At 31.5% G+C, this 25,562-nt stretch overlaps 2 protein-coding genes across 2 annotated transcripts; both read right to left on the bottom strand.

The window, feature by feature from the left end:
• Positions 1-2,188: 2,188 nt before the first annotated feature.
• Positions 2,189-25,266, bottom strand: LOC107174155 (D-2-hydroxyglutaric acid dehydrogenase). The gene is made up of 7 exons (XM_015524993.2): positions 24,644-25,266; positions 18,590-18,787; positions 14,442-14,635; positions 9,541-9,709; positions 5,447-5,733; positions 5,014-5,185; positions 2,189-2,559 (listed from the first exon to the last, which is right to left on the bottom strand). The coding sequence occupies exons 1-7, from the start codon at positions 24,906-24,908 to the stop codon at positions 2,288-2,290; spliced, it is 1,557 nt and encodes a 518-aa protein (XP_015380479.2). The 5' UTR covers positions 24,909-25,266; the 3' UTR covers positions 2,189-2,287.
• Positions 7,871-9,391, bottom strand: LOC149058191 (uncharacterized). Its single transcript, XM_089220563.1, has 2 exons — positions 9,385-9,391; positions 7,871-8,541 (listed from the first exon to the last, which is right to left on the bottom strand). The coding sequence occupies exons 1-2, from the start codon at positions 9,389-9,391 to the stop codon at positions 7,871-7,873; spliced, it is 678 nt and encodes a 225-aa protein (XP_089076689.1).
• Positions 25,267-25,562: the final 296 nt, after the last annotated feature.

Below are 25,562 nucleotides of genomic sequence, written 5' to 3'. Positions count from 1 at the left end.
TTATTAAATACAATAAAGAGGTATTTTTTTTTTTTTTTTTTTTGAAATGGAATAAAAAATTCTTATTTTATTTGAAATATGACATGTTAATATCCTTGTTTGTTCACTAAATTATATAGTATATAACTATTTTCTTGTCCAACATTTTCGTTTGAAACTCCAACGACTTATATTGCATTTTACGGATTGATGAAAATGTACAATATACAAATCAAACAAAATGAATATAGCTGTCGTGTATGTACTCGCATTACTTGTATTTATTTTTATTTATTTTAAACGTACAAAATTGAAACAATTTTATTATTTATGTATTTCCATAAATTATATAGTTTATCGTACCGGTAGTTACGTGGTATTTATTATCAAATAATATACCATAATTGCATATTATATTTGGCATAATATTATAATTAATGTCCACATGTTAGAAAGGAGTTTGATTTTAATAGATACCTTAATTTTCTTTAAATAGTGGTACAATTGATAGTTATCGATCAGACTAAAAATTTGTTTAAAAAACAAAGTATAACAGTTAGTAAGTACATGTCTAGTAATAAAAAAAATATTAATGAAACAATTTCAATATTATCTCTGGCACGGAATCAATGTTAGTTAAAGTGTCTGTTCTATACTTCTATGTAATACCGTCTTGAAACCTAAGCGTTTTTATACAGATAATTATCAAAGTATCAGATATAATAATGTAATGTTAATCCTCCTTTAAGTAAAAATTATTTGATATGATTTCGGCATTAAATATTGGTACTAATATATGTACTGAAAATATAAATATAATTTCTTTTTCAAGTTTACCTAAGTATGATAGGTATATTGAATATTAAAATTTTATATAAATTTATCATTTAAAGATATTTATTATATTATTAAATTAGTAATTACCTATACGTAATTAATATATACATGTTTAATTTAAGTTAAAATATGTTTAATATTTATGAAACATATTGCTTTCTTTAATACATTTTGTTATTGATTTTATATAGGTAGTTGTTTTTAAAATTATAAAATTATTTCATTTATTTTTTTGTTAACAAGACTCATTAAACCTAAAACAAATTTTCTTAGAGGTTGGGTCTTGGGTCAGAAAGTATTTTGTATAAAATAATCTAATACATTAAATATTTCTGAAATAAAGTTCTTCTCTTCTTATTATTATTATTAGTTCTTACTATTATTATAGTAGAGCAATTTGAAATAGTAACATTGATTATAATAAAAAATATTGTTGTATATACATGTATAGTTTCTTGTTTTAGGTTCATATATATTAATACAATACGGTATTACTATAAGTTTATATTTTTTTAGATTAGTAATTCAATCTCAAATTCACAATCAATATCATTGTTTTTGTTTATTTCGTATGATAGTGAAATTCAAGAACTTTAACAGTTAATTGACTTATAAACTTTATTCAATTTCCTTATCAATTATTTCATCTATTTAATTGTATAACAATATAACATCAACGATATAAAATTATAGAAGATAGTGAAAAGTAAACAAAATAAATGCTAGGAAAGACTGAGTTAGATTTTCAAATATTTAATATTTTACACTATTGTGCTCATATTGTTCTTTGTATCGTGATAGATATGATTCATATTTCATACAATATATCCATTACATAACAGTTTTTAACGAAAACTATTGAAAGAAAAAAATAAATATGATTGATATTTTAGGAATTAATATATTATTTATAAATAAATGTACTTACAGGTATTCATAATATTATATATGCTGATAAGATGTGTATACAACGATGTTACTTTTTATGTTAAGATAATAATATAATAACATTAAAGATAATCTTTATTCTATCATTCTCTCGGGGATCATTTTACATAAAAATATGATTTTTTTTTGTTATATATAGTGTGCCATAACGATTGTCTATTCAGCAAATATGCACTCACACGCATGTATATTAGGTATTTATATATGCATATTATATATTATATCGATCCAAATAAATTGTATTTTATTTAAATAGCTACGGCGGTGTCCGGGCATATCGTGGAGGGTAAACTGTTTCTGCAGTTAACCACATCGCAGCACAAACCTTTTCTCGCACACATAAATGGAATTCAGTATATGTATTACATAATAATAATATTATGTTTATATAGGTATTAGGTAGGTATGTGTATAGCCGTCTAGGTAGGTAAGTACTGAAGTTTATTACCACGTTCGACGTGTAAGCCATGTTATAAATGTTTATATAGATATTTGGTTTTTTTTTTTTTTTCGCGATCCCGGATTACCGATCGCCGGCCGTCACGGTTGGGATCACTTTGTAAGGGTTCAATATACACTTTGGGTCCATAGTATTTTTCAGGCTCCGCATAAGGTCGACAGCCGGCCCACTCTTCGTATGCTCCAGGTATTGCGTTTTTAACAGACCGATTCCGTGCTCGGCGCTGACGCTTCCGCGGTACTTGGACGTCCAACCGTAAATGAACGGCTCGATTATCCGAGCCAGTCCTTCGTCTCGCTGCGATGTTACCACGTTTAGATGCAAATTACCGTCACCTGTAACACGACACGCACAATAAATAATAGATATACGTATAAAATATATTATTATTAGGTATTGGAAAAAATGTATAGAAAAATCGTTTTTACGAATAATCATTTGTTACAAAAAACATTCTGCATTTTTATTATTTATATGGACACCTACCGATTTTCTATACCGAATTTTTTGAAGGTAATAGGTTCACAGGTGACTGACCATCGATGGGCGTAGGCATATACTGCCCGTGGGTATATCTATATATCATATGCGTAACCGCGGCCCGAAGGCGTACCGTGCTATTATAATACATATAATATAGATGTAAGTATGATATTTTATAAATAAATTATATACATATGCACATTGTGCGATACACCGCGGTCACGCCGGGTTGGCGAATAATTAATGAAAAGTCGATACGAATATTAAATTACGGACCTCTGTGATGTCGTCGAAGGAGACTGCTATATAATATATCTATATGATGTCAAAAATCAACAAAATCATCTTATTTCCCAAACACATGCATCATCAGGTTAGGTATCTTATCTACCATTAATATTTAATATCGCGCAAACTAACAGCCTAAGTTGTTGAAGCTGTATTAAGGATATGTATAAACGAAAGAGTATGGATAACCTACTCCTGTAGGTAATATATTATTATGTCGTGTAATAATATGTTATGTAGTATTTACAGTATATAGGTACTGTCGTACTTCCGGAACGGAATGACATGAAGGGCGGTGCAGCTCAACTTATAGATGGCACCCCGCGGACCTACTTCAAGTCTAGATTATTATTGATTGTTAAGACAAATATTATTTATTATTAATGTAAATAATTGTTTAACGCTTCTGAAGTATTCTTTATTTATCATCATTAATTATATTTTTAATCTACTGGCTCAAAAAATTTGTTCACCAAACTACCTAACCGTCTGTTCTAATAAGTAAAACACAAATAGAAAATAATTCGGGCTCGCGAAATACTGATGTGTATACGCATCTAGTGCGGTTGACTTATGATTCATTATATCCGTATTATGTTGTTTGGTCGGATGAAATTAAACAAGTTTAAGCTGCAGGTATTCAGTTGGCGACCCCGTTGACATTTGTCCGTATTACTTTAGTTGCATGGGGTATGGTTGGGAGGTACATACGACGTGAAAGCTCGCGTATAAACTCGGCGGGAATTGTTATACAGGGTTTTAGAATTGCCACCGTAAGACCCAAGTTAAATATATGACTAACCTAGTTTCAGTATAACTTACGCGCACTGTTGGTTTATCATCCACGTGTAGTTCACGTTTGTTTATCAAAAACCGGATAATATTATGACTGATGTCAATTTTTTGTGACCGATTGTACAGTGGTTGTATTAAGTAAACATTGAAAACCGTAACTTTCAACATGATGGTAAGTACTAAATGGTAATATGCGGTATAAAATATTATTATAAAACACATCTTTATCTCTATGAACCTATTGAACCTATATAATATTGTTTTGTTTTCTAATTTACTATTGTTTGACGTTTTTGATTCGACAAACATTATTAATTCATGTTGTGAAGATTCTAATTTGCATTATTGTATAAATTATATAGGTGCAATAACCAATAATACTATTATTAGCTGCGAGGGTGCACAGATAATATATGGTCCATCATTATCAGAGGCATAAAGAAAAATGTCTCAAGTAGTCACTCTTTAATAATTTTTCATAAACTTTAATACCTATACCTACGATTCAAAGTTTATAAATAATTATCTATGATTATTATCTATAAACCTTGCCTACAACCTATGCCTTATATCTATATTTATTGTTTGTAAGATCCTGTTACTCAACACTTATTGATGTTCACTAAGCAATGATGATGACCTATGCACTTGTTCATATGCAGTAGAATTAAATTAGTTATAATCGATTATTTAATAGTTATCTCGATAGAAATCGATTAATGATGCATAGTAATACAAGCTATAAAACTAATGCATCGTATATAATACATATACAATCAATTATGTTATGCACAATCTTTATCGGAATAAAAATAATATATCGATTTACTACTAAATAATTTATTAATAATTGATAATTTAATTTGTGGATTTACTACTAGTGTACATAATTTAAGGTATATAACAATATATAAACACTGTAATGGTGTTTTTTTTAAAGATATCTTTCATCAATATCAAATTATTTGTTGTTCTATCAAATACATTACAATTAAAGGGAATTTAAGTATCTAATGATGGTGTTTTATGAAATTCTATCTCAGTAGAATTCGATTTCAGTTTATCATTTTTATTGACTTGAACATATGGACTTCAGTCAAAATGCCCATAATAATAATAATAATAATAAAAATAATAATAAATAATCATATAATAGATTATAATATAATAATTAGTCGACTATACCTAACCTACTAATTATTGCTATTTATTTTTTAACTTACCTATGTGACCAAATCCACAAACGGTTTTGACATTCCTATTGTCGTTAAGTTTTTCCCGAGTTAACTCAACAATTTCATAAAACCGGTTTATAGGTATTGATATATCGAAGCTGTAAACGTAGCCCAACTTTAATAATGCTTCAATTACTGTTTCCCGAACTTTCCATATTTTCTGAAAAATGAAAATAGTTTTTGGTTTTTATATCATTTAAATTTATTCATAACTAAACTACAACTACAAGCAATAGAACTTATATATTTATGATAAGGTAAACAAAACTGTATACAATTCATGTAGATGATGGCCCATAAGTTGTATGCAATTATGAATTACGAATTTCTAACCTATACAGGTTATAAGTAGGTACTTAATATTTTTTATATAGGATCTTATTAAAATACGGTTTAATGTAAAAATAATAATAATAGTTACGTGTATGCTGGACATCTGATCGGTCGTTGTGGCATCGGAGATCACCGAGTTACCGAGAGCTTTTTCCAAAACATTTTCCATGTGTTGGCCGACAGTCTGTTGACTGGAAGCGAGTTCGATGAGTACATAGAACGGATGGACATTAGTGATTGGACACGGGAGATGAAGTTTGCTTTCCACGTACGTCACAGCCATGTTGTCCAGGAGTTCGAACGACGATAAGGTTTCTCCAAATTCGATACGAGCAATGGAAAACAACTTGAGCACTTTATCGTAACTGTCCAATCCTGCTTACAAAAAAATGACTCCAAATTTAAGATAAATTTAAAAAAAATTGAAAAAAATTAATTTATGGTGAATGTGTTCCCGGCTAGAATTTATAAGCAATATGCTCAGCAGCTTTGAACTGATTTGAAATTTGGATGTGGATATATTAGTTTTTAAATTTGAGTATTTTTGAGCAGCAACCGATGTATGTATATATTACTTCTATGTGATATAATATAATATATTATATAGGTACAATCGTTTATAGCTGACGACGTATAAATACAGAAAACCATCAAGAACAGGAAATAGCTAGCTGACTTCCGTTATGGACTTATATATTTACCCAAAAATTATTTCAAAGCTTTTATTATTTTGTATTTTCTCGTGTAAGGGTTAAAGTCATAGTATTTGTTACCACTTATCGCACTCACCTCCATAAATTGTCTTACACATACGATTTTAAGCTATAAAACTATTTAACTTATTGTGTTTGTATGTGTAGACTATATCTATCTACTATTTACTATTTAGCATGCCCAGTATAACTGTGTGACTTAGTATGACTTCCGGTCTTGTGGATGTTAAGTTCCTATGGAAAGTACCTATGATGAAGACACTCAAATTTTGTCCACAAGATTTGTATGTTGATGCAGAAATTCCAACTTATTACCAAATAAAATTATTATAATCCAAGGGTAGTAGGTACCTATTTATTAATTTTAATATTAATTTATCCAGCCAAAAGAATTCTGTGATTTTGAATTTTTGATACCGACATAAAATAATTAAACTATTCCATTCGTTCAGTAAATATTAATAAATATAAGTATACCTACCATTAAATATTGATTTAATCATTCATACCTTTTAACTTTTTAAATGGAAACAAATGTTTAAAGTGACAAAAAACGTATATGCAATAACAATTCATATTAACTATAAAGACTGTAATGATTAATGATTATAATAACTACAATTAATTAATTAAATTAATTATTTTAATTTAATGTATTTTTAAAACTCTTTATTTTAAAAATAGATGTTTACTAAACACACAAAGACGATTTAATTTTGTAAATTTTCATAAATCTTTAATACTTTTCGTAAAATTAATAAATATTAAATTTAATGTGAGAATTGTATCACATTATTTTAATTTTCCAGCCATAATTTAAATAATAAGTAAACATTATTCACACTGATCTTACTATCATGGTATCATCAACCCGACCATTATCGTGACATTGGAGTCTGCCACACGCATAATCTTTGTGACCATATTTTGAACAAAGTAAACAAATGCTACCATTAATTGTTTTTCTTAAGTAAGCATTAAGCGAAATATATATCGTTTAATCTTAGGAAAATGGACAAGAATTGAAAATATTCTTTGGGCTATGGCTATTAGCTACTAGGAATTTATTTAAAAAAATCATTTAATAAAAACTTAATATTATTATTGTAAATTGAAATGTTGCTTAAACTAGTCAACATTTATAGCGATATTTTAAAGAATAATTATTTGCAGTGTGGGTAACCAGCCATGTAATACCTATATTATCTACCGTAAATAAGTATATTTTAGATTCTGAGCAGAACGATGATTGTATTAATTTAACAATGAAGTGTGTTTTTCTCTGCTTGTCATCACCCTTTTGGGTAGTAAAAATTCTTCGATTTTCGACTATGGTGGTGGTTTCTAGTAGAAAGTAGTATCTAGTTGTCATTTTTGTAGGACCAAGGTAACCAAAAGCTAGAATGTCTCAGCTCAGAATCTGTTCTTTTTTCATCCTATATAATGATTTATTTTCGAATTCGAATTTAACTTATACTTTTCGGTGCTAACTCAATGACGATAGGTAAACTTAAAACACTAAATTCCTACAATTGTACAACTGCAGAGTACTAACTTACACAGTGGCGCATTTAGACGTTAAGCGCCCTGGGGTAACATTTTACAAGCGCCCCCCCCTCCCCAAGAAATATACATATAATATTTTTGTTTGAAAAAAAAAAATTGTAAAAACAAACATTTTGTTGAAACAATTATAATTAATAAATGAAAAAAAAAAAATATTTTTTGTAGATAATAAATATAAATATATTTAAAATAATTAATAATACATTACAACAAACGATATTTAAAAAAAGTACTTATAGTTTTCGTCGTGAACGGTCTTGTGCGAATTCTTGAATAATATCATCGTAGCTTATTGATGTAGTGATATCAGATTCTATATTCATAATTGCTAACGCAGATATTCTTTCTTCGCCTATGTTTGATCTTAAATATGATTTAATACGTTTTAGGGCGGAAAATGATCTCTCAGTTGAGCAGTTACTAACTGGAGTGCATAGTAACATTCTTAAAGCAATATCTATATATGGAAAGATATCCTTCAAATTATTTTTTCTTATGAACACTAACATATCTTGAATACTTTTCGGAGGAATAGATATGGTTTTCAAATAACTGCTAAAATGAATACATTCATTGGGAAATGAAGATCCCAAATCTGTATTATATTCATTTCTTAACAGCTCAGCAGATATCCTTATGTCTGCTGCTGTCATTTTAGTAAGTTTAAAAAAAAAATTATAATTTTTTAAAAGGTGGTCGTATGCAATTTTTCTTCTTAACAATTCCGACTTTAATTGATCTAAAATAACAAAATAGGTATTTATTTTAAAATTAGTTACAATACTTTCCGTTGAATGATCATCACTAAATTTTTTAATTTTTTTTTGTCGCTTTTCAGTATTTCTAAAGTTTATAATTCCACATTTTTCAATAGCATTTCTTTTAAAATTTTCATCATCCTTATCTGTACGAATATCATCAATTTGACAAAAATAAAATAAGTGATCGACAACGTTCGGCAGTCGGCGATAGGGAAAATATTTATGGATATTATGTTATTTTTAACTTGTATTAACTGATAAATTGTAATTGCCGCCACGGGTGATATACCGATATATATATATATATAAATAAATCATAGATATTTATATCCATGATCGTCGCAATCCCGTTCAGCCGTGACCCGTATGAAAACCGTTTATAATCATAGACCTAATGAATTATGAGTAAAATGTCTATGTTTAATTTATAATATTAATTTCTATTTTGTGTAATAATTATATCAAACAAAATATAAATATTTCAATTCTATGTAGTGGTAAACTGTAAACAAATTTCCGCCCCCTAGCACTTTGGGAATCTGGCGCCCGGGGCACTTGCCCCAGTTGCCCCCCCTTAAATGCGCCACTGAACTTACAGGTTACTAACTTCGTCCCCCTTTTAGTTTGTTTTATGACACATCAGTGAAGTGGGCGTATATAGAAGTTAGTGTAGTATAGTACAGTGGTTCTCAACCGGTGTGCCGCGGCACAATACTGTACCGAGAGATCGACTAGGTGTGCCGCGACAAGTTTCTGATATTTGTAATTAAGCTGGTAAAAATATTGAAAACAGTAATTTATTTCATTACATTTGTGTTGAGTGTGCCGCGAAAACTTGTGATGTATAATTATGTGCCGTGAACCAAAAAAGCTTGAGAACCTCTGGTATAGTATATTTCGAGAGGAGGGGGGGGGGTTTACAAAAAAATTAATATTTCAATTTTAACACTCCCTCTTAAATTTTAATTAGTTACGCCCGTACAAACCATACATTTCGGGAGTGGGAGTTTGAATCCCTCTTCCCCTATATACGCCACTGCATCAGTATGATTATACCTATACATCAGTTATTTAGGTTCCAGACAAATATTGGTTTTCTAAAAAAATTATTAAGTTGTTAAATACAAAGAGCGTTTTCTTACCGATGAATGCCACATTAACGTGCTTCGGAAGATTTGGACATAATATCGCTACTTTGGTGACAATGCCTAACGTGCCTTCTGAACCAATGAATAAATGTTTTAAATGGTATCCCGTGTTGTCTTTTCGCATTGTATTCAAACAGTCCAAAATCGTACCATCTGCGGTGACCTATACAATTAAATAAGATTATTTTTTTGTTTTTAAAGTAAATATCAATAATATTTAATTATTATTTGGTAGAAATAGGAATATCATGATGGATATGTTTGGGGCAGAAAATAAATAACGTCTTTCAAAAATTTGTTTAATTCATTAATCTGTGGCAACATCGGCCACTGCGGGGTGATGGTTATTCTTAGTACTCTTATTAAGTTTTTAAGTGTGAGGTTTGGTACAATAAGTTGGCCATACGTGTATGTGTGAAACGGATTTTGCACTAAAAACCGGATGGTCCACCATTCGGGAACTAGTGACGACGGGTATAGTGCGTACTCTCAATCACGTTTAATGGTGACAGATTGCAGCAAACACGCCACGCCAGGCCATTGATAATCATTATTAGCAGTATAACGCAATGAGCAAAACACGTATTATTAAATAGCAAACACTTAAACCATTTATCACAATAAAGGAATTGTTAAGCCATTATTATGATATAAGTGGCGTCAATAATAAAATATTTGTTGTTCTCAACACGCGTTACGGACGTACAGCACTCATTTGCCCGTGGTACAGCTAGTAAAAATATTTAAAAATGCTCGTCTCACCTCAAAGTGTATTAATATTTTACTATAATAATTATGGTGTAGGTATATACATAATATAATACAGTACAAAGTATATAACTATACAACATGGAAACGAGTTTGCGTCTAATTAAAAAAAAAACTCGTTCACAGCCTTCCAGTAAAATTTAGTAAAAATAAAAGGGGGAAAAAATAAATGGCTTTAATAAATAAAAAGAGGGTTGGCGTCGTGGGTATATTATATAGAGCCTCGAGAGTTACGGTGGATGTCTGGGCGATAAAAAAAAGAAAAAGAACAACATGAAACACTGATTTGATTAAAAAAAAGAAAAAGTGAAGTTAAAAGAAAAAACTGAACCCACTTAATTGAGCGTTGGGCCGATTGCTAAATCACCGGCGACGGCGGCAGACATACGCAATTACAAAAGTGGTGGTTGAGAGCAGGGAACTGATGTCGTTTGGGAACCGACGGGTTGATGTGGAATAGGGGAAGAGGAGGTTGTGGCATTCCGTGGAAACCGTACACGCTCTGTGCATACCAATTCCGATTTCGGTGCCAATGAAAACACACGTAATTAAGGGAAAGTTTAGGGCCCCAAAGCCGCGTTTTCGACGGTTCAAACTCATTTTGCCGCCGTCACGGAGCAGTTTATTATGTTGCGTTTTTCCATCGTTGTTTTTTATTTGTTTTTGACGCAACGAAAAACATAGAGAGAAAAACATTAAAATCTGTTTCACGTAGGTACCTATGGTTTATTTATAATTCAACCACCAACAACCGTTCACATTTTGTACATATTTAGGCGGTAGGCCATTGCAGGTTATTGTTTCAAAAAATATATTATTTGATGGATTACAACACCATTATGATTAGATGTATTAAAATATATTACCTAAAAATTTAAAATTAAGGTTTTTACCTATGTATATTATTTTTTAAATTTGAGTTTTATTTTTAGGAGTATCAGTTGGTCGGATGAGGGGAATAGTGAAAGCCCAAGAAACGTTGAATTGGATTCTGGCTTCATTATATACGCTCAATAGTGTTCTCTAAAGACTGTCGTGTGATATTTTTGACGGTATTCACGTATAAATAGTAAATCCTATGGTTTGATATTTTTGGCTTTGGAAAATTGAGTACTTGATCTGATTAGGTTTTGTGTTTTTGAAATTGCAGCATATAATACAAAGGTCGTTAATCATAATAATATGATATCGTCATAACTCGTAACTTACGAGTCGTATAAGTAAAGATAGTAAGTACTTATCCAGTAGTATTGACAGAGCTGTTGCAATATGACATCAATACATCATAAACATGATGCGTTTACGCTGATAGAAGTACAATGGAGACTGACGGATGTTTAGGAATTTGGGACTTCCAGTTATAGATTACATGCAGCAGCTGTTATAATTTAAGTAAGTAATTGATTAAGTACCCTTTTCGTTTTAATATTAAGCCAAATGGTACTATGTACGGTAGTTATTTCAATCGATCCGTCGCGTTTATTTAGGCGTAAAGGGCACTAACCACTATTGTTTTAAATTATTTTTTACACGTCGATTAGGTGGACTAACGTGCTATAATATAGAAACCTTCGTGTCACGTGATCGCGTTTTGCAAGGCTTCATCAGTGTTTAATGTTAATGCACACAGCTACGGTGGTTTATATAAATACAAATATATATATATAGGTGTACGTTTAACTTCTGTCGACCCGCAGTGTTTAAATATATAATAATATTATCGTCCGCAAACGAAATGATTGTAATCAGCTATATCGATGTAAAGCCGAAGGGGCTGCCCTTCTCACCCGCTCGCTCGGCCAAAGCTCCGAACTCGGCGGTGTGGTGTATTAAATAAACAAACAGGTAATGTCTACGCGTATAGTAATTTTCCGTTTTGTGTTTCAACTTTTAATGATATACATTATTTTTCGTTTTGCGTGTTTACATTTTCTAACGTTATTATTTAAGCAGTTCAGTCGTTCTAGCTGTGTCCGTTATTTCGGTTTTAGAATACATTAAGCGTATAATAATAGCAATAATAACATATGCACGTGAATGTATTGTTAATCAAAACTCGGTAAACATGTAAAAGATAAACACTGAAAATCATTTGGGCAGCGTAGAAAATTATCAACGAAAACCCCTCCGAAGGCTGTTCACCGCGGTCGTATCACTGATAAAATATAAACTAGGTAACAACGATGACGATGATACGAGCGCTATGTTTTTGAACGACATCGCAGAGAACAACAGCAGATACGATCATTTATCGCGGTTATATAAAACTGCCAACTGGATGATATAGCCAGCGGTTGACTTGGAAATAAAGTAGTAGAGGTACTCTTGCTACTTTTAAAATGTAACGTCCCTAGCATTTTAATAAAACTTATATAATCTAGCGGGGGGGGGGGGGGGGGGTTAAAAGTTAACATAACAATCCGTCCCATGCGTTCCCCTTTAATAAAGAAGTAGGGGTACGCTAGCGTATCCAAAAAATTAGTTGAGGTACTCAGTCCCCACCCCCCACCCAAAGTCAACCACTGGATATAGCTATGTATATTATAATATAGCCGATGAGTTTAAACTTATAACGGATTACGAAAACATATTAGACATATTATACATGTACAGGAAGTAGGTACCTATATATCAGTGGTGGCCAAACTACGGCCCGCGGGCCAACTCCGGCCCGCCATCATTTAATATCTGGCCCACGAAAGATCCTCTGTCAACAGAAACAAGCTCATAGTTGTCATTAACAAATTAATACATTTTAAAATATGTTTTGTAAGTGTAAAACGATATTTTGTATAGTTTTTATTTATTTTTATATGTGTTAATAATTTATTTAAAAATATTTTTTGAAATGTAAGCCGATTTAATTTTCTTTCATTTGTAGTATAATTATTAGTTTAAGTATTAAATAAAGTCATTAAAATTATTAAGTACAATAAAAACGTCGTTAAATATAAAATTATATACATATACCTAAAATGCTGATGACTTAAAAGTAAAAACAAATTTTATGGCCCGAGTTAAAAAAAGTTTGGCCACCACTGCTATATATACGAGTATATATATAAATCCTAGGTTTACGGTTTGCGTATCGAGAACGTACGGGGCCGCATTTAAGCAGGTATAAACGGGTGAATTAAAACGATTATAATAATATGTTGTTATTACTTATTACGACAAATCAACCGTGAAAAAGACTTGTTGTAGTTGTGTACATCGCACGTCGCACGCGGAGTGGGCGGTATAAGTTTACAAAACGACTTGCAGCGGTTCTGTGATCTGCGCGCATTATTACATCGTCATGTAGTAGGTATTGTGATAAAATATATTATGGACAACAAGTGAATCGATCATAACTATAGGTACTATTACTGCTATACTCGCGTATTATATAATAATAATATAGTTATAACATGGTATCATTATAATATAGTCGTCACGTTTTATTTGTGATTCTGTTTCATTTCCACCATATTTTGTTTCGCGCTCATCGAACGACGCAGTCCGGCAGCAGTCAACCGCATGCATCCGTGCAACGAACATTTTTGGGACCAGTTTTCGTGGTCACACGCAGACACACACATCAGTTATCTCATATGTATATATTGTACCGTCACTATGTCACTGTCACACCGTGATCATCATCATAGCCGGATAGTTGCCCTGTCCCTAATTCCCTATGCACACATAATTTCTACACCCGGTGAAGTCATAAGTGTACACACACACACACACACACATGCACGCACGCACACATACATATATTATAAATACATCACAGTGGCGTGTGTAAGTGCACGAGCCCCACAGGGTTTTCCGGCCGGATGCACACACAAAACCCTCTCAGACACACACACACACATATATATATATATCATGATCCCATCAATCGAATAAAACCATACGGTATACTGATGTGGGGTGGGGGGCGAGTAAAACACACACACATACACTGAGCTCAGGACCTAACGAACCGTCGATCGGGTACGATATATTATATATACACATCACGCGCCATATACGCAGCCCCGTGACTCGATCCTGCAGTCTCGAAATTGCAATGGTGGCGATTTACGCGACTATATATACCCTGCTGTCACCCTTTTGTTTTTCTATATTTATCGACTTACGGCTTCTAGGCCCAAGACGCACCCCTGCAGCGTGCCGTAACGTATGACGCGTATGCCGCCGGCGTTGGTCGACACGTTGCCGCCGATCTGACAACTGCCCTTTGACCCCAAGTCCAACGGCATCATGTACCCGTGACCGTCCACGTGCTTCATCAACGACTCGAGTACGCATCCCGCCTCGCAGACCAACACCCCTATAAAACGGTACAGTGCATTATTATATTGTAAATAATATACGATGACGTATAAGTGGGCACCTACTTTTTGTCACTATATTGACTATACAATATTATTATATTTGGTAATCGTGACTGCGTGTCGGCAGCTGTATATAATATGAATACATAACGTGATTAAAATATATTTATGCTATCATTAAAAGGAAGGGTTCGCGATGACAATAGTACAATGTTATCGTTAAAGTTTAATGTTAAATATAGTGTCTATATATAACATATACTAGTTAAAACCTTCAGGGAGTTTCCTTTAAAAGTAAACACTAATTTTGTCGAAAAAGTTTTTGGAAGTATACATTTTACATTTAAGTTGAAGTCATTATATAACAACGTTTAAACAATAACGATAATAATAATAATTTAGAACTTTGTATTAATTCTATTATATGCAGAATATTTTTCTGAAAATTTCGATACAATCTATAAAAGCCATATTTGGAGCGTAAAGCTAATAGTTATAGTTAGACTAGAATTTAAAGTTTAGGCGATCCTTGGTGAGGTGGTTGTGTCGTACAGGAATTACCCCGCAAAATGTTGTTCTACTATCGAATCACTTCTCATCATCGTCCATGGATGTGTTAATGGTTTATTGGTTTATATAATATCGATATCACATAAGTCATAGAAATAAAATATACTTAGTGTTGTGTGGAGCGGCGGAGCGCTGACTTCATGTTGGAATGAGACTATCATATTCAATAATATTTGGAATACGAGTATTTGAATTTTGGAATCATTAGTTTCTCGTTATTTTTATTAATTAATTTGAGATAGTATTATACTGTTTACAATTTCTTTAATTTAAATGCTTTTACGCAAATCGTTTTGGCAGTATACTTAGTGATTCGGGACCCGAAGTGTTCGCTTTTCCACAAACTTATATAGTTATACAACACAAAAAAATGTATTACGCTTACTTGAGGACAACATACACATAAAATACGCATGACATTTTATTATATACGCGATCGTTTAATTTTATATTTGTAATGATGCAATTATTATTTATTTTAATAACTATCACGGCTATAATATATGTATGCAGTTCTTCGTTCTATTTGTCAAAGTTTATTATGCCAATATCGTTCCCTGCATACTACATAGCATAGAATCACAATTATGATCTAAAAAAACATTTAAAAGGTACCTGCAACGTTTTAATAGCAATTAATTTACGTTTTCGCATTTGTAAGTTGTTGGAAATTCATAATTGCGTTCAACCATTGAAATCTCTTCAGCCTCTTTCAGGCTAAAAAATTCAATTTACCTATAATTTTTTTTTAAACATATTGCACAAAAACACCATATATAATACATACAATAGTCGTCAATAGCATGAGCAGACGAATAGCGTTCACGTGCTTTTTATAATATCACTCTGGGGCATGTATATATCGTATGCTTATACCGGCCTATAGTGCTATACATAGTATATAATTAAATATCATAAATTATAATAATACAAATATTAATTATCTATTATTATTTAGTTTGTTGGCGTTGTATGGGTACATAATATATATATATATATATTGCTTTGACATTCCTGTATCCTCAAATATGGTCCATTAATTTTGTGTACGTTTTACGTATTATATAAGCCACATTGTAGTATGTACTGTATGTATAGAGGTATGGACCTATATATAAACAATAAGCTAATCAAACATTATGTTTTTAACTAGATAGCGATGGAAATGAGCAGTGGCGTATTTAAGGTTTTTCCGCCTCTAGGCACTTTCCAATTCGCCGCCTTCCTCCCACCTCCATCCTTCCTACAATTATTTCTAAAACGTATTTAAATATACAATTTATTACATTATAATATTATATTAAAAAAGATACATCGAGATATATGTAGATAATTGCCACTAGATATACTAATATTATTAATTTTGAGCGAACAAAACTTAGTTGAGTTTGATTTCATTAAATGAAAAATACTTTTTCTAATTTTGTAAAAAAAAATTGTTGAAATTTGCCGCCCTCCAATGTTGCCGCTCTAGGCCCGGGCCTATAGGGCCTGTGCCTAAATACGCCTCTGGAAATGAGCAAAATATTGGCAAAATTTATAACGTATAGAGGCACAGCTGCGTTATACTAAAATTAATTGAATCTTCGTAAATGTTTTACATATAGGTACATTTTATTGAAATTTTCTGATTATAGTTTATTCGTATAATTTTTCACTGCATTCAATATTTCGTTAGAACATTTTTTTCTATTTAAATAATATTGGTGGCAATTTCACGCTGCCATCACCACTATGATATATGACTAATATGAGTAAAACATTTCAATTCTCTACAGGCATTTTCAACTTCACGCTCGTCACGCCATGTGCTATATAGTGTATAATAAACAACAGCATACTTTGATGTATATTATTATTTATTATGTACCTATGCATATTATATGCCAAGTTGGACATTAACTAGTTGGTTAATATTTTAATTAACTTAATAACTTAACTATATTAATTTTCCTTTTCCATTGTAATAGTTAATAACATACCTACCCTTTTTCAGTTAATTTTAAGAATGAATAATAATTGGTAAGTTCTACTCACGTTAAATTAGATAACTCATGGGTTATTTATACTAGAATATTTTATCTATGGATGACTGTAATTAAAAATAGAAACTAACCTAAATATATATTTCTTAGCATGATGATTATGCAGTATATAGATATTCAATGATTTTAAATAAAATGTGTATTTTGGGCTGAATTATTTATTATTAATTTTATATTAGTATAAAAACTAATTTGAGTAAAAAAAGTAAATTGCACATGTAAACTGCAGTATACATAGTTGTAATAAATATAAGTATGCATGATAGGTATTATAATATTAATAATAGGGGTTTGTGGAGCATCCGTGATGGTATCCGAGCACTAAAATAAATTCTGTGATTGTTGTTATTTTATTAAACAAATAAGTTACCTATATCTATTTTGTCCAAATTTATCTTTAACCTCCAATCATTTGAATGTTGAAAAAAACAAGTATATTCGAAATTGTATTGAACTATTTTTAATGGCGGGTTTTCCAAAATAAGGTACGAATTTAATTGTTTTTAGGAAGTGTGGTGAAGATGAACCTGACCATAATTCTATATAATTTCGGTGGAAGTGGATTGCATTTTTGTTATTACTGAAAAAATGAACTGCAATATTACATGGTCAAAAGACTGAACAAATTGGTTTAATTTCCATCTGCTTCGTTAATTATCATAATGATCCTATAAGCACACATTGAAACTTTCCCAGGCCGAAGTGTCGGAGTTACATCACAGCGTATATAATATCATTTTGCACAAATATTACCCTAAATAACGCACGTCACGATATAATATGATATTATAATGGTAGGTATATACGTTATGCATAATATTATAATATGATATTGTGTGAAGTTAATACATATATACTCTCCAGAAATACAACACTGTTGAGCATGTTTTTAGATAGGCGTGCTCAACGCGGTCTATACCAGTGGCTTACGTATAGTATATGCAATGTACCATGTACTACCATGTATACCACAACAACTGTTATAATATATTGTAATACACTAACACTATTACTACTAGGTACTTAGTTTTGGCGCCGCCGACCGCGCCCGAGAACCGCACGCATGCAAGAATACAATACAGGGTGCTCACAATTGTGCCCGTCAATAACAATTTTGCTCCTGATATAACGTTATTCAAATACCTAGGGTTTTTGAAAACATCAATCGCGTTTTTCGTTTATGTATTGTATGATTAATAATTATACACGGCACGCCGCGGCGGTACAATATATTGTACTCAATGACGTTATTTTACAATATTATGTATATTAATATGTAATAATATGTATATGATGTGATTTTAATAATTTTTACTATTTCGTACGCCTACTTACCGGATATGGGATCGAAATTAATTATTTTGTTCATCCGCTCCATGGATAAGACCACCTCGTCGAATAGCGCCACGCTACCACACGACAAGCTCGTGTTGCCAGCCTGTGGGCACACCGCAATGCTCCTGTCGTTGCAGTACTTCAGTATGTCCGACACGTTTTCTGCGGTTTTCGGTTTTAACACCAGCCCGCTATCGCCTGTAAAACACACACACACATCAATAACAATAATAAATAACAACAAAGACGAGTTAATATAACAATAATGAAAACAATATAATAAAAAATAAATATATAATATTTTAAGTTGTATTCGCATCAACAAGAAAAACGGCGGTGGATTAAGGCGCCATGGCAGAAACCTATGGGTGCCCATTCGAAATTCTGCCAAAAATATTCAGGTGTTCCCTCAACTACCGTTAAAAAACCTACAGTACCACCCCCCTTTCACAATGACCTATGTTGCCGCGGGTTAACAAATAAAAAAAAAAAACAAGAAAAACAAACTAACTGGGCCCATCTAAATTTTTTTTATATAGCGAAATTAAGGGATATTATTATAAAGATATTTAGTACCAGTTATTTATAGTTTAACATTAGTAAAGTTTACTGCTAACAATACATATCTTAACCACAGAATAAATATTATTATATTATTAATTCTATATGGTTAAACATTCAGTAAAAATAAAGTCGTAAAGAAATTGAGTTGATTATATATTTTTTGTTGTTTTATTATATGTTCATAAATAGTTTGTTATATTATTATTTTAGTCTATATACAATGCAAATACTATACGAGTTAGATGTGAAAAGATAAACTATTACCGTTTAGTTTTAAGTTATAAGTTTATATAGTGATTTTGTTTAAAATGATAATGGGTTTGGAAGATATATGAGCCATATAAACTATAATGATGATTTAAACATTTATTAGTAATTAATCTATACAAATTTTATATTTTATAGAAATTACATAGTATAATGGATACTAGAACTAGATCTATAGTATTATATACATGTTTTATATTTTTGTAAGAAAATTTTAATGGATTATTTTTGTCCTATAATAGTATAATATATACATTATAAAACTCGGAAACTATTTTTAGATTTTTTATTTAGATACGTCAACATTTTCAAACAAATCGTCTATATTTAAAAATGGAAACGAAAAAAGTCGTCCCTCGTTTGAAAAAATTGGTAAGTTTGTATCATCATACACTCTTTAAATGGTATAAAATACGTGCGTCATAGCAAATAATAAGCGTTTTCAATAATCCATTTTACTTTGCAGTAATTTTTAAAGTTAGAATGATTAACTGATCAATTATGAATTTAAAGGTAAGATTATTATCTAGGTTCTTGGGCATATATCTTGGAGGCCTTAGCTGCAATTTCAGTTATGAAGCAATAGTTAATAGTTACTGTCACACAGTTTGTAAATTTTAAAATAATCATTATTTGTATTCAATTGAAAATTGAAAATATCAATAAAATTCTTAAAAATGCCCTAGGTCTTAATAATTTACTTTAATTTTATGAATAATAGAGTAACGTGATGGATTATTATGAACGTAAAATATGTTATGCTGTACGTCAGCAAGACGGAGGCAATGTAATTATAATTGGAAATTAGAGAATTACTTATTATTCAAGTGAAACATCGTGGTGATCATGCTTATTAAAGCACCGTGTACAATATGGCATGGGTGCGTAACTTCTAGTGCTTTATATATTTTGGCATTACATATAAATGTATGAAATGGAAATGAATGAGGCCCTATCAAATCTATGCGCCCCTATATCGTCCCCCCTACTGAATCTGGTATTTCAGTATAGTTGTATATATATATTGTGTGCGTGAGTGCGTTTAATTCCGTACGTTTTATTTCAACGTGGCCGTCGTTGTCCGGCTTTTGTGCCGTGGTCGTAATTTGTTGGTGGTTATAGGCGGCGAATCGGGTCATGCCGCCATATATTATATGAAAGAAAAGGCTGCATCCGAGTTGGGGTTCCCGACCATAATGGTATTTATTTTTATTTTTATTTTTGGATAGAAGTGCACTATATATATACTATTTAGTACTGATCCTCAGATTTGTACTGCCGTGCTGGGTAGTATGGCGCTATAACTATTGATTCAAAATTTGAATAGAATTAAAATACATTTTGTATACGCGTATAGTTTTGAGTAAAAATGTAAACCTCTAAGATAACTTATAACGAAAATCAACTCACAACAGTGGCACTGAATAGTGATGTTAATTTTCTGTAGGAAGATTTCAGTCATACACTGCAGCTCTTCTCATATAATATCACTCGATATATTATTTTTACGAGCATTTGACAAAAACCTCATTGACAGTGGGTGTATTTTGTATACCCCGATAAGTATCCTTCGTGAGCCATACATAAAAATAAGCTGACTATTAACTGAGTATAAGCAAACTGCATGGCCCGTGCTGCATGTATATATATGAATGTGTATATACGGTAACCTACACTGTACATGCAATAAGAGTAAATAATATAATTCTGTTCATCGTTTTATTTTACATTAAACGAAAATAATTCAATTTTATTTTCAACCGATTTTCGATGTGTTTCACCCTCTGTCAACCCTACGAGTTCGAAATTCCGTATCCACCTTATTACGTGCTCTAGAATAAAACTAATTGGAATTTAATGCATATTATGCACAAAATACACACTCATACACCCACGCACCGGACACACGCATATTTAAACATATATTATACACGCATATAATTTTAGATTCTGAGCGGAGCGAGGAATGTAGGTATTGATTTTACAATGATGTGTGTATTTTATTGTATTTTTTTTTTTTTGTGTCTGTCATCACGTTTTGGAGCAGTGAAAGTGCTTCGATCTTCGACTTCAGTACCTCGTTCGATCAGAAAGTGAATCTAGTTGGTACTTTGGGTGGTCAAAAGTAAAAAATTCTTAATATTTTTCTAAATAATCGGGATAAATAAACTAAAATTTAAGGGAAAATCGGGAATTTTTACGCACAGTTTTTGACAAAATCGATTTTGGTTTTTGATGAAACTTTTAAACAAATGACCGTGTATGATAGATACATGAAATTTTCACCGAATGTTGATATAAGTATATTCTATCTACCATGCAAATTTCAAAAAATTTTGACTAAGTTGAACTATTTATTGGCATATGCAATTTTCGATCATTATTTGTTTTTTTTAAATTAATATCGATAAAAATTTATTTGTTGGGTAGAAAAGCTTGAGAATTTAATACAAGGCTTCTAACATATTGTTACAATAACAGTTAAAAAATAAAATAAATACATAGTCACAAGTTTTTTTTACAAGCATTCAAAGTTTTAATTTTGATAAAATACGTAAAAATCACGAAAATTCGCAAACTATTTTAAGCTAGAAATTCGTAAAAAATTTTCTTATTTTAATAATGTATAATTTATATCCTAGACAGATAAACCGTCTCCGCTCAGAATCGTTTTTCGTATACAATGATTTAATATCATTGGATTCAAATTTAATTCCATCCATTACAGTAACCCATTTATTGTAACCTATTGTACAGCAAAGTGACATCCATGACTTATTACCAGCTTTTTTTTTATATATGTAGGTAATAGGTACTCTGATTTATATCATTCAAGTTACTTAAAATTATAGCCAACAATTAAAAATCGAAACAATCTCGCCTGGTAGACTACCAGTGGTAGTATGGTTCACAAAAACTTAATTTTTACGAGTATTTATTATTTTTATTAACTCGGTTCTCAATAATTAACAGCAAACCATGGGAGATTTTTCATCATGTAATTATATTATACATTATGTATTACCCCGACAATCGTTTACTGTGTATTTATTTCGATGATTGGGTTAATGGAATAATTTCGTTTGTTATATTATGATAGAGATGTGGTTCTGCGTGTATTACATGACTCAACCCGTAATTGATTTGTTTGAACACAGGAATTATTAAATATTCGTGTTCGCGTATTACAAAGATACATTAATTTAATTTTAGAGTGATCAAGCCTACATTGCACATTTTATAAATTTTAATACTGATGCAATATAATGTGTAAATATTGTGCCACCTACGTGTACATAATTAAACACTGCAGCGCGTGTATATTTATATAATAATTAGTGTTCGGAAGTTGTAGGATTTGCATGCTTTTTAAATGCTTATTGAAACTATATAATATATTTCATATAAATGCATTGCATTATAAAGTGATGAATAAAAAAATTAAATTATCATGATTTTACATAATTTATAATTTTTTTTGCACATGCTATAATGTTTTCAAAGGTATATTATATACTATGTTATTATCATGCGGATATATATCATTTTTAGTCTAGGTTGTTATTTGATTACTTTATATAATATTATGCAATTTTTTTAATTTTCAAAAAAACTTATTTAGATTAATTAAAAAAATAGTCATAGTTATTCATTTTAAATTTCATGTTTTTATTAAATATTTTTTGTTTTCTCTTCATAATAATTATTATCCTATATTATTATCCTATATGACGTTACAACTAAAAACATTTTTTGGTATTAAATATTAATACTTCACGATGTTGAAATAATTGCAGGTTTTAATGATTTAATGAACACTGTTAAAAACAGTATAAATTAATAATAGATAATTATTGCCTGATGGGCGAGTTCAATTTTTGTTATCGGCTTCTGTATACCATTATATACTATCATCATGTCCTGAAATAAAGATAACTGATAAATTTATGTAAAATTTAAAATTAGCGATATGTAGTATCGTACAACACTGTCGTGAGTATTGAGGAAATGAATGAGTCCAATGTGATAAAGCGTGTAGTAAAACGAGGGTGTGAATTTATAATATCTACATCTGTGTGGGGCCGAAACAATAATTCAGCAGTGGGATTTGAAATTATTAAACGGCGTGAGAGAAAACCGGGCAATGATGGGAAGAAGAAAACACAAAGATAAATGGTGCGTTTTTACGGCGCCGGAATATTGAAAGAAAAACGGATTGTGGTGAAAATCAATAACGACCATATATATATATATATATATATATATGTATATGTATATGTATAATATGTACGTGCTGCTGCACATGACCACGAGAGTGTAGGCATATAAATAGCCGTGTAAGAATAAAGAATTATTAAATGGTTGATAGTGTTTTGAACTCTGACCGGTCGGGAACAATCAGCAAACGAAGGAGTTTTTGCTCGCCCCAGAACGTTAGTACCTATCTATAGACTATATAACTTTACATTATTAGGTGTACTATACTGTCTATACAGTGTGACTATTATAAAGCTATATAGATGAGTTAACTCTATAAACATTTTTGTTGAACGATCATCGATTTATTTCCCATCATGGAGGGGGTTAACTGAACAATACAGTTTTGGAAACAAAAATTGACAATTATTTAAAACAGGTATATAGGTACACCCATATAGGTATAGTGATTAAACCGTTGAGGATTTTTTCCCCCACCTCGTCGGGTGATTATTATTTTTTGCTTTCCACGCTTCACTTATAACAACGAATCTTGAGGGCAAAACATAAACATATATGGACAATTTCAAAGTTTCATCGAAACTCGACGTGAATAATGTCGATGAGCTGATCAATCAGATGCATACCGGAGTTGTGTATCGAAAGACAAAAACGCTATGGCGCACAGCACATAGCACATACCTTCCGTGTGAAGAGTGTTCAAAACTAAAACGATTACCAAAACGAGTATTACAATGTACCTCATTATGAAAATCCCTCACCACAATAATTCGAAACGATGGTCATTTCATATGATGGGTTATGGGTATATAATATTAATTAAAGTGTCGCTATTGATTCCGCGTGTAGGTATACATAATAGAGGTTTTGTTTTTTGCAATGGTTAGTTTTCAACTGCTACAACAGAGTTCGGTTTCTAAGCCCCCGGAAGTCACGGCGACCACTTTGATGCATAATCATATATTATAGAATAACTGTAAAAAGGGCAGTTGTTGTTGTCTTTACCGGACGCGTGTTTCATGTAGTCCACGTTGTACGGCCCGACGTTTTGGGCGCCGGTCAGCACGTTTGGTTCGCCCAGCAGCGACCGGAAGTGACGGACGTCGGCGTCGGTCACACGGCTGTACTCGCCCCGGACGTGGCGCACGTCGTTTACGATCTTGGCGTTCGATGCCACTGCAGGCCCCGCTGACGACCTCTTCCGTCGGCACTGAAGGGCCCGGTGCAAAAGCATCCGTCTGATATAGGTCACGGGTTTTGGCGAGTACATAACGATGACGATTTATGTCGATGAATATATTGACAATCGTCAAGGTACTTATTATACGTATTATATTAAGTGCCAACGACGCGATGGTGCGTAACTACGCTGCACGTCACGAGGATAGGCAATGATGGTGTGTACGAACACTACGAACCACTATCGAAACAAAACGCACAAAACGCGGATGTCGTATTAGATGAATAATTAAAATAGATCGCGATGGACAGCGGATAAAACGTGTACGGAAAATTCGCGTATTTATTATGATAACTACGCGAATCGGCTAAGATTAAGCAAGTAAATAATAAATATATATCCGTGGGCATCTGTTCTTTACAACGCACTGTCGAACCGTAGTCGTCGACGTAAATATCTAGTCGTTGTTGTTACACTGATAACTACAGTGTAAAGATAACAACTGCAATATACAAACTTCATTAATTAGCGGCACATATACATATTATGGCATACTATTTATAATTGTAATAGAACATATATAGTCATAACATGTACCTATACGATAAAAATTGATAATTTTAATTTGGAAAAACATGACATAATACACCATAGCATTTTTCATTCGTTTGAATAATATATTAATTAATCACATAAATTATGCAAAGAAAAAAATAACATTACTTTTATTATACTTTTCAATTT

This window comes from Diuraphis noxia, unplaced genomic scaffold, assembly GCF_037042655.1.
Source record: "Diuraphis noxia isolate RWA-SAM2 unplaced genomic scaffold, SU_Dnox_SAM2 contig0002, whole genome shotgun sequence".
Taxonomy (NCBI): Eukaryota; Metazoa; Arthropoda; class Insecta; order Hemiptera; family Aphididae; genus Diuraphis; species Diuraphis noxia.
This window is presented reverse-complemented; position numbering and strand designations above follow the sequence as displayed.